The 14,408-nt window shown below is 36.8% G+C and overlaps 1 protein-coding gene across 1 annotated transcript in view; it reads left to right on the top strand.

Moving 5' to 3' along the window:
• LYST (lysosomal trafficking regulator) overlaps positions 1-14,408 on the top strand; it is a 76,035-nt gene that overhangs the window by 45,503 nt on the left and 16,124 nt on the right. The window contains exons 25-40 of the mRNA XM_063390443.1: positions 561-730; positions 2,138-2,368; positions 3,265-3,431; positions 3,915-4,067; positions 5,250-5,441; positions 5,936-6,114; positions 7,078-7,284; positions 8,562-8,738; positions 9,215-9,291; positions 10,210-10,398; positions 11,117-11,262; positions 11,351-11,447; positions 12,095-12,156; positions 12,529-12,584; positions 13,594-13,746; positions 14,083-14,327. Coding sequence (XP_063246513.1) covers positions 561-730; positions 2,138-2,368; positions 3,265-3,431; positions 3,915-4,067; positions 5,250-5,441; positions 5,936-6,114; positions 7,078-7,284; positions 8,562-8,738; positions 9,215-9,291; positions 10,210-10,398; positions 11,117-11,262; positions 11,351-11,447; positions 12,095-12,156; positions 12,529-12,584; positions 13,594-13,746; positions 14,083-14,327 — 2,501 coding nt within the window. The remainder of the gene's footprint in view (positions 1-560; positions 731-2,137; positions 2,369-3,264; positions 3,432-3,914; positions 4,068-5,249; positions 5,442-5,935; positions 6,115-7,077; positions 7,285-8,561; positions 8,739-9,214; positions 9,292-10,209; positions 10,399-11,116; positions 11,263-11,350; positions 11,448-12,094; positions 12,157-12,528; positions 12,585-13,593; positions 13,747-14,082; positions 14,328-14,408) is intronic.

A 14,408-nucleotide genomic window follows, 5' to 3' on the forward strand; every position in this document is an offset into this window, starting at 1 on the left:
GTGTGTAAAAAAAGTGCTTGCACCTTAGTTTGACTTGTAACAGAGTTGACTTTGAGTTATTCTGAGGATTCGTTCACACATTTGTAGACTGAAGATGGACTTGAGGCTTCAAAATCAGATTTTTGTAGTATTATGGACAATGTTCAGTATGATGACATTATGTAGATAATGATTTTGATTAGATTTCTATTTTAATTTGAAAAAGAAAAGACTGTATGGCTTTATTGAGAACAAATGTTGAGCATGCATTTGCATACACACTGAAGTACAAGACTGAACAAATATAAAAAGTTTGAGTATTTATGTATGCATTTGTTAACTATTGTGTGTGATTTCATCTGCCCCAAACTTGATGAAAAACATAAGAGTATTCAGATAAAAATACATTATCAGATGTTGATTGTAATAAGGACAGTGTAGATTGCAGCTGCAGTAGTATAATTATGTTTGCAATCTTGAATATTTAAAAAAAATATTTCAGTTACAGACAACAATTTAACTTTCAGGGCAGTTATATTAAATGTTTAACTCTTACACCATAATTATGCATTTATTTTTAGTTGTTGGATGCATATTTCAACAGAGCAAGGAGGGAGCAGAAGGAGAAATTCTTAAAGAATCGTGGCTTTTCTTTGCTAGCCAACCAGCTGTATCTTCATCAGGGGACTCAGGAAGTTGTAGAATGCTTTTTGGAAATGCTTTTTGGCCGCTCTGTTGGCTTGGATGAAGAGTAAGTAATGCTGTGCTTTTATGTCCTGTAACAATAGGCGAGTTATAAGAAGTGCGTTTTGCTGGTCAACAACCATAAAAAATGTTCCTCCAAAACTATTTTGGTGTGTTTTGCTTGTTTAACATGGAAATGTATTAAAATCCTTAGGGCTATTGTGTGGCCCCTGAACTGTTTGTAGGCAACTTCATGTGATGGAGGCTGTCAGCTGGGATCTTGTCAACACTCAGACTGCTAGTGCCTCAGAGGCCTTGAACTCAAATGTCCTGTAATCAGTTTAACTCTCTCTGTTGTCTCTGATCCTATATGAAACTGGTTTGCATCCTTAGAAGTTTTAAGTAGTAGTCACTAGACTTCTGCTCTTGGATTTTGGTAGGTAATTAAGGAAAATCTTGATGCCAGAGCTGCTTTCTTACCTTTGCTCCAAATTTAAATGGCTGTCTCTTTTAGGGAAAATCCCAGAGATAGCTTTCATGAACAAAAGAGCCACTCATATTGACAGAAAAGGAGATTACCTTTAAGCAGACAGCTGGATAAGTAAATATTTGTTAGAATTAATCTTACTACTTAATGGTTGTACAGAAATCACATGTGCAAATATCATCATTGGAAAAATCTTGTTAAAAGTTCTTTCTCAATTGCTGTCTCTGCAGGATTTGTAGGCAAATTACTTTTGCCTCTGGACCTGATCTTCACCCCTCAAAACTATTCTTGTTTAACTGCAGTATTTAGTCATGGCTGCTTAATTTGCCCCATGGCAAAGAACTGTTACTTCTTCAGGATTTATTATGGGCTGGAAAGATAATTCTAATGTCTCAAGTTTTTAGGGTTATGTATAATGGTCATATGATGGGCTGATAACATTATAACAGTAATGCAGTTTCTTAGTGCACCAATAAAACAAGGTCTGAAGCACTGCTTTGAAATCTGCAATCACCATAAGCCAGGTGCCAAACTTAATTCAACTTCAGCAGTAAGGGGTATAGGATATCAAACCTGCTGCCAGTCAGTATATTGTAATAGTGACAATGAGCTGTCTCTGTGCTTGTGATAGTGTCTCTTAGTTATAACAGTGACTGTTGGAAAGGTGATGCAACATTCTTGTACACTGATTAAAAACTTCTATATTTCCATGAAGTCTATGGTTTAGACAGCTGCTAGCTAGGTGAAGCATCAGATTTACTTTTTAGACACTTCATTTCTTTGTGTGGCTTTATGAAAAGTTTATTTTTCTCCTATTGTATTTTTTAATAGATAGGTATTATTATTACAATTAAATGTAGGAAATTACCATGGGCATCTTTGCTAAAACACAAGCATATGATATATAACTGGTATTCCAGTTGCATGTACTATTTTTGTTATGAGATTGTTCTTTAGGATGCCATTTACTCATATTTGTCTTAACAGATTTGATCTGGAGGATGTCAAGAATGTTGGGCTCTTTCGAAAATGGTGTGTCATTCCTGTCCTGGGTCTAATAGAGAATTCTCTCTACGATAATGTTCTGCTGCATAACTGCTTCTGTCTACTCCTGCAAATCATCAATTCCTGCTCAAAAGTTGCAGACCTACTGCTTGATAATGGTTTGCTCTATGTGTTGTGTAATACGCTGGCTGCTCTCAACGGGCTGGAAACAAAGTGAGTATTGTTTCTGTTGCTATCAAATATTCTAGGCACAGCCTTAAGGCTAGCAAGGAATTATTGTATTTTTTCTACTTTTTAAAATTATCAGAGAGCATGTACAAAATACTGAGGGTTTTCAGCTTTATACCTGTAAGTTAATGTTTAGTAAGTTCAAATAATGGAATATAAAATGTTCTTTCCATACCTTAAGCATTCAAGTGAAATGACATTTTAAAAGGCAAGTTTGTCACACTGTCTGCACTTTCAATGCTTTTCTTAATAAAACTGAACAGTAAGATAAAGGCCCAGGAAGTGGTAGCATTCTACTGTATCTATGGCCAATATCAAAACTGAAGAAAAGTCTCTCCTGTACTGCCTGTGATTTAATATTTGAGATTTTGAGTAACTTCAATGACTTTATTAGCTATAAAGATTGTGTGCTTTAAAAAATGTTATACAGATAACAAAGGAGAGACAGGGTTTTGTTATTTTATTTCATTAGTTGGTATCCTGAAGAAATGAAAACGTTTCCTTTTTACCTCAATATAGTTTTTGTTCAGCGTGATTACAAAATGAGATGATCCTGATATTTTTTTGAGAAATATAGGATTTCAGACTTGTTCTTTATTTTAAAAATCTGATAGTAATACATAATTTCTTTTCCAATAAAATTGTGCTGCACTCCATATTAGAATGCCTCAAAAATTTGCAGGCATCCAATCTGCCAAAGTTAAAGCTGAAGAAATGTCTTGAATTATAATTTTCTAGTCTTCAGAAGTGACATTTTTATATGAAGTACCACATATTAGGTACAGTTGGCAGAAGTAGCAAGGGGAATAATAATGGGTCATGTTAAGAGTTACAATCTACTAGAATTGTCATGTTTCTGGTAACTACAACTTTGTTTGCAGCATTCCCTTGAATGACTACAAGTTACTTGCATGCGATATACAACAGCTGCTGGTAGCAGTTGCAATTCATGCCTGCAGCTCCTCAGGTTCTCAATATTTTCGTGTTATTGAAGACCTCATTGTGCTGCTGGGTCATCTCCAAAATAGTAAAAATGCAAGGATGCAAAGTAAGTTGTCTGCTAATTTTTGGGGTCATGGGACTGGAAAAGTAAATCCCTTCTCCACTGTTTTTTTGTTTAATATTCCTGCTGAGGGAGAAGGGGAAGTTTTCTGGTGATTAATCTTTCTCTAAGTGGTTCTCAAATTAGTAGTTTCCCTTAGGAGCCTGCTTTGTGGTCAAGAATTGTGTACTGCTAATCTGAAAAAATAGTGGCTGTAAAAGTTCTTTAAGGATATTTAAATAAAAACATTCTATACTGTTTCATTTTACTTGTTTTAGAGTAATCAAATTCAATGGCTCTTCTATGAGAACTCATTTGTGTAGTGTCTGCATCTGTGGAATAGTGAGGTGACTTTGTGTGACTCCTGTGGAATCTAGAGTCTTACAGCTCTTGACACATCTTGTGTTTTGACTTGTTCCAAACATCTGATAAAAATTCCTGCAGATGTGTAAAGCGTGTCATGTGTACTCTGTATGCCTCTCTCTCTAGATATGGCAGTTGTTCTGCAGTTAAGAGTTCTTCAAGCAGCCATTGAACTAATAAAAACCACAGCAAGCCAAGATGCTCAGGAGCAGGCCAGCTCAGCGCCGGCGCCCTGGGCGCCGCAGCGCGCAATGTTCCAAAAGCGCAAGGGCATGGCGGGTGAGTAGCAGAGGCACAGCATCCTTGTGCTTTCCCTGTATGTATTATGTGATGATTCTGTGAGATTACCTTCTCTGGAGAGTCTCTTAAATTCACACGTTGCTCAGTAAAGGTGTTTTTTGAAGTAATTTGTAATGCTTGTAATAGCCAGCCTCACAGTAAGTAAATGCCAAAATCAAGTTAGTGCTTGGAACTAACACAGCTGTGATGTGGAGATTGCTTTGTTGCACAACTTTTCTTTAGAGACCATCCTGAAATAAATACCTGCCACTCCAAATTTATACTTGGAAGTGCCACTGTGGTTGTGTTTTTAAAACCTGTGTTGAGGTCTAGCTTTAGCAGTAATACTTTCCCTGTATTTGACAGCTAGTCAGTCCTTCTGTAAAGATTTTGAGGTTGTCTGGATGACAGTTGATTTTGTATGTCTCTTACAAATAAAGCTGCATTAAAGACTTCAAAGAAGATAAATTTTAAAAACCTGGAACACTTTTTATTCCCTATTTGCTATGGGAATGTTTCTCTTGAGACGGTCAGCTTTTGAGACCCCCCCTCCATCAATCTAGTGAAATACTCTATATGTTCAGTACAGTGAAAGTGTGTTTATATTAGTGAATGTGTTAAGGCACTAAAAGTAAATAGAAATAGTTCTTTCCAAAAGAAGGAAGTACAGTCAAAGCCTCCCAGTTCATCTCAAGAAAATTCTGAGGCATATTCTTATAAGTTAGATACTGTGCTTCTATTAGTGGCAGTAGGTATGGTACGAAATGTGTTTGCTGGTATGTCTGGTCATCATTCGTGCTGATGAACCCACTCTGCAATAGGCAGTATTTTGTTGTATCACTGATTTTTAATCCTTTATCCTATTTATACAAGAAAAAGAGGAATAAAAGTAGTGGATTTGAATGTTTAGCACAAGGATGTGGAAGTCATACAATGAATCTGATCTTGAGACTAACTCATTTCACGGTATTGCTTATTATTTGAAATTTATATCTTTATTCTCAAAAAGCTTTAAAAAGAAGAAAGACAAACACCCAATGACACTTACGTTCCCTTTGATACTGATGTATTTCAAATGTTTGTTTCAATAAATGATATGAACTCTTTGGATGAAAGTAGTTGCTGAGTGGTTGAGTTTTTGTGCATTTTAGTGGAATTCTGTTCATGCTTCTCTCCTTAAAGGTTCCAGGAAGTTTTCACTTGCTCAGTCTGATGCTCTGCTGGTGAAAATGCGCTCACTGGCAAGTGAGGAATTCAACATGATGATGCAGCGGAGAATGAGCCAAGAAAATCCTATCCAAGCCACTGAGTCTGAGTTTGCACAGAGGTTACAGAGGCTGACTGTTTTGGCTGTTAACAGGCTCATTTATTTAGGTAGGATTTCTTTTTGGTTTGTTTCTGTTTTGATGAAAAATGCATTCTTGCTTTTGGAATGCTTAAGTGTTAGAGAGGGACGTTGTTCTATTGACACAAGTTTAATGGATTTATCCATAAAGCATCATTCTCTGATTTGTCTCTCAGTATTATGTAATTGGCAATCTGGGTAGTGTTTTTATCTGAATGAACTAAACAAGTTGTTTTATTTCTACATTAGTCCGTTCATGTGTTAACTGCCTGAATTATTACCTGAAGATTTAACTGCCAAAGGGAGCATCTGCTCTCTTAAAATGCAATTTTTCTATGAAATGGCTACATTAGTTAGCAAGACTCGGTGACTTTTGAGAGCTAGTTCAAATTCTGCACAAGTGAGAGTGTAAGTATGGTAAATACATCAGTAAAGGCAGTATGTGATATAATGCCAACTAAGGGTTTGTAGGATTGTCTTGCTTGAGATGGTACTGACTGATATGTACCTCTTCAATTTTAAGCCTCTACCGAAGAGTGCCTTGATGTACTGGGTATAACAGAAAATACAAGTCAAAGCAGACTTTCAGCATCCCAGCTGGATGTCCCTGAAGAGGAAAGCCAGCAAGAACTGACTAGCAGAATAAACCCTTTTCTTAAAGAAATGGTCAAAATGCTGGTGGAAGGAATCAAAGTATCCATTGTAAGTGATTAGATGCTGTCCATATTAAAGTATAGTTAATAAGGTTCCTTTATTAGGATCTTTAATGCATAGTGTATTCTGTCCATAAATGCTTTTTTTACTGCCTCTCTCCATTCAACTGTTCAGCTTCCCAGTGACTTTGCAGTTGTAAAATAAAAAGTGGATCTGTTCTGATTTTTACCTTTACATTTAACAAGTCTGCTTGAACAAGAATGCAGAACCTAAATAGACTTTCTTGTACTATGAAAATTTGCTTGGTCTCTTAAACTTCAATGTTTGTTTGCTGAAGCCTGTAAAACCAGCTCATCTGTGCATCCACAGGGGGTAGAGATTTTTTGAGCAATTTTTATTTTGGAGCTGGGAAGGAGAGCTTTCTCTTTTTTCAATTCTTGCTAAAGTGCTGGAAGTCTTCTAATATACAGGTGTTAGCTTCTCAGCCTTTCCAAGGCGATCAGATTTTGCCTGGCTAATACAGAGTGTGTTATTAGTCTTCCTTAGGTCATCTCGGTAAAAGCAGTTCTACCTAATTTTCTTTCTAGCTCATAAAAATTATATTTGATAGGTGTATTATCTTGCCATTGTGCCACACTTGTAGTACTTTTCAAAGATGGCAAGTTTTTTCTAGTGAACACACACTTCCTTCCAGTGCCTGGTTTCTAATCTTTTGAGGTAATCCATTCAGAACTGGTGATTAATGTAAAAGGGCTGTTGATTAAAATGAGCACTAAAAAATCCCTCTGGTTTTTAAATCCTCTACATCACAAATTTCATTTTCTGGATTGTTTCAGTAGAATGCCTTTTAACCCATATTAATAGTCACTATACTAAACCAAAACACTTATTTTGGTAGATAAAACTTTCTTGCATTTTGATCATATTAACTGTGTTTATTTTGTAATGTGAAAAACTTGATAGAAGCAAGTCCTAACACTGTAATATTAAAAAGTTGTCTCCATTTCTTAGGGCGCCAGCAGGATGAGCACTCCCAAACAGCAGTGGAACAGAATCCTGCTGTTATGTAAGGACACGTTCCGTACGCAGCTTGGGAGGCTGCTTGTGCACAGCTTGTCTCCTGTAAGGCCTCTGCAGGAGAGGAAGCAGGCTTTGGAGATGGTACCCGAAGTAAACCAGCCAGAGATTTTGCGTGACTCTCTTAGCCCAACTTTGCAAGTAAGTGCAAGAGATTTTGAGAGAAGTTTCTAAAAACTGTATTCAATTCTTTGTCTAGGTTTTATGATTATTTAGAACCTATACAAGGCTAGTTGCTCACTCCTAGTTTAGCAATGTTTAGTGACTGACAGTTGTCATACAGAATACCTGTGTGTGCCTCTGCAATTGCTACACTATCCTGAGGACAGATAGAATTAAGTCTGGGTGTGTTGATGCCGTTCTGCTTCAAGCATATCCCCTGTGCAGTGCAGAAACAAAAGGTGATACTGGTTTTAACATGAAGGATTTTACTGAGGAAGCTAGGAATCGACGTACCTAAAAAAGCAAATTAGGGAGGAGTTATCCTTGCTTTGGAACTCTTACTTTCAGATTTCCTGAAGCTTTTAAGGATTGATTGCAACTAGATTTTAAGCAGTCAATCCTCAACCAAAGCAGTACTCTCTCTTTTCTTACTTAGCCTTTATTAGTTCTTAAAGTGAGATTGTGTATGCCATGTTCTTAAGCTAAAAAGTTGAATAGGTTCTCCCTGCTTTTCTGAGTTTGTCAGAAGGAAGCTTCTAACTGTACTGTGTTAGTGCAAGCTTGAAAGGAATCATTTTTTAGAGTCACAGGGAGAAATCAGGAAGGAATGTTCCAGTTTGAGATCTTCAGGAACTGCAAGAATGAAATAAGACATGCCACAGTTTGAGTCACTGTATACTAAGGAGAGAAGGTACTTACTGAATTAGTTTATGGCACTCACGTATTTCTGATCATGTATATGTTATTCAAATAATTAAGTTTTATCAGGTAGAAAAGAGCTGATGCACTAGCAGTGGATTCTGTGTGGGAGTGTCATGTTGGGTGTATTTATGGCTTATGTCTGCTTAACTTTATTATCTGTCAGCTCTAATTTGATTAATGAAGTGAGGTGTAGTGTTCTTGGCAGGCAAAATTAGAAGTCTTTGGCACATATTTCCTGAATTATAAATAAGGCTACAGGAGCTGAATACTGGGTGAAGAAACAGTTTTCTTGTAAGCCATTTGAAAAGTCACAAGATACTAGGGCAAATTTTATCATGTGAGGATAAAATGCAGCGTGTTTTTCTAGTTTTATAAGAGTTTATCTTTAACCATTAAAGCTGTCTTTTTCTTTAAATTAGAGAATAATTAGAGGAAATCTGCACAGTCTGTCTAGAAAAGGGAATAAAAGTGGAGGGGAAAATACTGTTCAGTGTTGTGGAAATGAGCATGACCATACATCTGTATTCTCCTCTTTCCTTCTTTGCATCTTCTAGCATGGGCCTAAATTAGTTCTGTATTTGTATGAGTTAATGCACAATCACAGCGATGGAATGACCAAAGAACAACAAAGAGCAGCAGGAGACTTAATGAATACATTGAAAAGTTGTGGCTATAAATGCATTCCCCTGAGCCCACGACCAAAACCAGATTTAATAAAAGCTTTGAAAGAGGTTTGTGAATAAAACTTTGCTTTAAAAACTGGGTGTATTTGAGGCAGTTGTCTTACATGAGATCAGAATTTAAATTCAGATTGTGCTATTCTTTGGTGCATGGCTTATGCTTTTGGGAATTTTCTTTGGGTTCTCAATATTTCTGTCACATACACTCAACTCTTCACAGCAAGCTCACAAGCTTCTTGGTTAAACATATTATTTAATCCAGAGGAAGGTAAGAGTTCATAATAAGTGCCTAGTATCTCTCACTTTTAAGAAAATAATTTTTGATTTCTTCCAAAGAGAAAAATTATATATATAAATATAATAAAATGGCAGTAACTGAAATGAAGCCTTGCTGGTTTTAAATGCTGTGAAGATATGAGCTGAACAGTTTTGGCGCTCTTCCTTTCTAAAACTGGCATACTCTTTAGCCTCCTTTCCTTATTTCGTCCATCTGAGAAAAGAAAGTAATGTGTAAAACTTTCATTCAGGATCAAAAGAAATATGAGATGGAGGAAGGTGTAAACAAAGCTGCTTGGGAGAAGACAATGGCTAATAATCGGCAGAAGTAAGTACCCTCGAGGGGCTGCAAGAACTTTAAGAAATGTTCAGCTCTTCCCATTGCAAAGTTGCCTATAGGATTAATATGGATGGGGTTTTTTTCAAATTAACAGCATCACTAGCTTTCAGACTTTTAAGTATACTATTCTGTTATAGACATATGTGCTTTGGTAGGTTGCATAATAAATGGCATTGTGTGAACCTCAAAACTGAACTGGCTTTTTGCACATCTGGCATTTCACCCTTAATTTTATGACTATTGATCTGTCCAGTCACTTCTCCTGTTGCTGTGGTCTGTGCAACTAAATGTCCCTACAACTAACCCTTATTTTTAACAAATGAAATATTGTATTCAGTATACAATTTGAATATTTTTGTGAGCTATGTAGACTGCTGCTCCTTGGTGTAATTGTAAATTTCAGTACATTGCGGTAGATTGAAGTTTCCATTAATTTAAATTTTGAGGCTTTGCCATAAAAATCAAATTTGAGATGTACGCACATTGTGCTTTAAAGTAAGCAAATACAGTAGCTATAAAGGTCAGCTTAGTCAAGTCCATGCAGACAAGTGTTAAGACTTCATTAAGTTGAATGACTTAGGAGATTTAATTAGTGGTAAATTAGTGTCCTTACTCCAAATTTTTATTGTAATGAGTATACATTAATTAGTCAAGCATGTTAATACATAGCCATTGATCTGACTGGCTTGTCTTGTCCTTGGCCAAAAGTAATAGGTTTTTTGGTGACCAAAAAGCAGAAGGTGCTCATGAATCTCATTATGTAGGCTAAGTTGTTCTGCATCTGCTGTATGTAACAGGAACTCTACATATCTACTGCCAAACTGATTGTATTTTGTGAGGCATTTTGGTGTCTTTCCCTTTTCCATGTGTTTATATTGCATTTTAAAATACAACTCTTCTCCTCAGTCTCTTTCAGCGTCTAGATACAAAATCTAAAGACATTTCTAAAATAGCTGGAGACATCACACAAGCTGTGTCGCTGTCACAAGGAATGGAAAGGAAGAAAGTGATCCAGCACATCAGGGGGATGTATAAGGCAGAGCTAAGTGCCAGCAGACATTGGCAGGAGCTTGTTCAGCAGCTTACCCATGATCGGTGAGTGCTCTCATCTCAGTGAAAGTAGAGAGACTTGATGCCTGACATGCACTTCTTACTCTACTCAGAGGCATATGAAGTGGAGATATTAACATCAGAGTTACTTTTGCTAACCGTCTGATAGTCAGACTTGTAAAAGAATTGATTTTTTCTTACCCTATCTTTTAGGGTCAGTAGCCAGGTAGTATTTCTGTCCCATTTAGACAGTTTTTTTCATCATATGCATTTTGCTGTGCCTAATACAGTGAAGAGTGTCTTAAAGTTTTCATATCTTAGAAAACATAGCTGGAGTAAAAAAATATTTTTGGGGTAATGTTACTCACATTAGCATCTAGATACTCTGTTCACTAAATAGTGTGGAATAAAGGATGTAAATGTCGATAAAAAACCAAACTATGGTAGTTTCACCACTGCAGAACTTGTATTTTCTCGTGTTTGCAGCAGCAGAGTTTTCAAAATAGTGTTGGATGTGTTGTACTGTTTTCATTAGACTGAATAACTTCAAGAACAGCCTTACAGTAGCAACTTGTGAAAAGTCATTCAGTGGGATAGTTCATGAAAATAAACTACAGAATCCAGTCTTGTAATACTTTTTCAAAAATAATTGCCCAATGTACTTCTGTGCAACTTGTGTCTTTCTACTAGTTAAAGAACAGAATTAATAAGCTCATATACTGCCTCTGCTGTCAAACTCCTAACATGTATTTTTTTTTACCAGAGCACTCTGGTATGACCCAGTCTATTACCCAACTTCTTGGCAACTGGATCCAACAGAGGGCCCAAACAGAGAGAGGCGCCGTTTGCAGAGGTGCTACCTAACAATTCCAAACAAATACCTTCTCCCAGACAGGCAAAAACAGGAAGGTAATTAAAACATCTTCAATGCTGAATGTAGCATAGTGTCTGAATTGTAATGACTGTTACTACCTTCTTATTTGTGATGACTTTATAGGTGTGATAAAAACTCCATTGTCTTACTTGTTTGAAGACAAAACCCATTCTTCTCACTCCTCTACTGTAAAGGACAAAGCTGCAAGTGAACATATAAGGTGAGTTTTGGTAAAATTTGCTTCCTTTTCCTGTCTTTTCCAAATCAAATAAAACAGTTGTCTAAAAAACATTTTTTGCCTTAAAAACATTTTTTAAAAAATCAAGTGGGAAATGAGACTAGTGTCAAAAATAATAGGCATTTTTGCTTTACTCAAAAGCAAAAGACTAGAGCTACCAAATGCCATCTGTTTTGCTGTGAATAGGACTTGTGAGATAACCTGATGAGATCTTATTTTCACTTTGTAGCACTGCCTGTCCTAGATATGTAAGATCTGGTAGGTCTTGCTATCAGAGTTCAAAAGAAAATTGTCGTTCCATCCTCTCTGCCTTTAGCACTGCATTACTCAACTCTGCAGTTGTGTCCATTAGCCACCAGTTACAGGCACTAATACGGCCTAAAATGACTGCAGAGACCATGCAAAGAAATAAGAACAAATACACTCAAAAGCAAGTCTAGAAAATTGAGGTTCTACTTTCTTTCCCACTTTGGGATATGAACCAGTAGTCATGTTGTTGGACAGTTTTTCTTCTGTAACCTTGGAGGCTGTTTGGTTTAGGTTGGTTTTAGGTCTGCTGAAGGGTACATAAAGCCATAAGGATAAGCATTTCCATAATCTGTAAGCATTTCCACTTTGAACTATTTCAGAGTTAATCGAAGATGTATAAGTGTAGCACCTTCTAGAGAGACTGCTGGTGAGCTGTTGCTGGGTAAGTAGAATTTTCAGTCTATAAATACATTTTTGGTGTAAGAGTCTGCTATATATACAAACCTGGCTAATTTTTTATGAGTAATTGAGCTGTTGCCTCACTTTTTTGCCTGACTTTTTGGATTACATACTTTATACATCAATTTTGCCTTTCTTCTCTACTGTTTTCATGAGTGTTGTTTGAACTGCCAGTAAGTTTTAAGACGTGCAGACCACTTGCTAAAAGATGTGGAATGATAAATTGTATTTCTGTCAAGCACTGTCTTGTCCCAGGTACTATTCTTAGGATTCTTAACTTGTGAATACTGTTTACATAACCCAAAGATGCATTGGGCAATATCATGTACCTTTTTATAACTATTTTTTGCTGTAGGAAAATGTGGCATGTATTTTGTTGAAGATAATGCTTCAGACACAATTGAAAATTCGGTAAGTGTTAGAACATATTGTCCAGCTTTAATTTTTCCAAACTGTGGAAAATGAGTAGCTTTCTTCTTCAGCAATTTCAGTAGCAGTAGTGGAGTTGGAGATCTCTGGATAAAGCTAGCCAAACTGATTAGTTTGTGTTGCTTCTGTTGACCCTGGCTATGGAATTGGTGGTGATAGAAGGAAACAGGAAAGCTGTGGGCCTGGGACTGGAGGGAATGAGGAATGGGTGATGAGAGGCTTCTGCACCTTACAGTCCATTGCTTTGAGTTCATCAGCAAAGTGCACAGAGTTGGCTTTGATCTGCCCCTGAGAACTTGCCTTAGTGGAAGCTTGGGGCACTGTGAAGTGCAGAAAGTCACAGGAGTATGACTTGTGCTATGCTCCACAGCATCTCATTCTCGAATTTTACATTATATATGATGTTCTAGTTCCTCTCCTTTCTTATACAAGAGGATTGTTTCATGAAGGAAATGGGAGCTGAGCTAATCCTTCTGATACACAAAGACTCGGATGTGTAAATTGTTTATACATCTAACAGACATGCAAAAGTAACCAAGATATGCATTGCACTACTGAAAGCTTTAAACTGCTTTTACACAGCTCTTCCTTGCATCTACTGAACCAGACAGCTGCTGTGGTTTAAGATGCTACCACTTGCTTTGTCCTTCACAGAGCTGTCAAGAGTGGGATTCACAACAAAGCTTTGCTTGCTGATTGGCTGTCCAATATTTTTAGCTTAAGAGCCATTGAAAATGTGGCATTGCTTGCTGGTGCTGGGTAGGGAACTGGAGCAGCTGAGGAGCATGTGTCATGCTCTACCCACTGCCTTGAGGAGAGTGGAGGATAGGGAAAGTAGCTAAAGAAAATCACAACAACGTATTAAAGCATTGCATTAAAATTGAAGTTTGCCTTATGATATGCTGTATTGTTATAAACTGGCTGCATTGAAGGGTTTCTTGTTTGAAAAATCCACTGTTTAAAATTACTTTCTAAATTGCAAATTCTACAGAGTTTTCATGGAGAAACTGAACCAGCATCATTCTCTTGGACCTATGAGGAAATTAAGGAAGTTCATAAGCGCTGGTGGCAGTTAAGAGACAATGCTGTGGAAATCTTTCTAACAAATGGCAGAACTTTACTCTTGGCTTTTGATAATACAAAGGTACTGTAGCACCAATGCAGAGTAATAGACAAATGCATTTTGCTGTGTCCTTATAACATGTATTTACATGCATTAGGTTTTTAAGGAGACCTGTTGCATGGACTAATTAAATTCTGCCTAATACCTTTGAAAGAACTTGGTTCAGCTAGGCTTCTGGACCATCATAGGCATGTTGTAAAACACATCTCTGATCTATTAAGACATTAAAGAATCCTAGTGATACTAGACGTTATTCTATTACGGCAGATATCTGAAAATATACAAAATGAGAGAAATTACTCTTAGTAATTTTAAATTTTTAAATTGTATGATTAAATCTATGGTGTTTTCTTCTAGGTCCGTGATGATGTGTACCACAACATCTTGACTAACAATTTGCCTAACCTTTTGGAATATGGAAACATTACTGCTTTGACCCACCTGTGGTGCACAGGACAGATTACTAACTTTGAATATCTGACTCATTTAAACAAACATGCGGGTCGTTCCTTCAATGATCTCATGCAATATCCAGTATTTCCTTTTATACTTTCTGACTACACCAGTGAAACCCTGGACCTAAATGATCCCTCGGTATATAGGTAATATGAAATGCTTGCAACTCTTTTTTTCCAAATACTTGAACTGATCTTCCTATATAGCTTTTTAGCTTTATTGTACTA

The sequence above is a fragment of the Prinia subflava genome, chromosome 2, assembly GCF_021018805.1.
Source record: "Prinia subflava isolate CZ2003 ecotype Zambia chromosome 2, Cam_Psub_1.2, whole genome shotgun sequence".
NCBI lineage: Eukaryota > Metazoa > Chordata > Aves > Passeriformes > Cisticolidae > Prinia > Prinia subflava.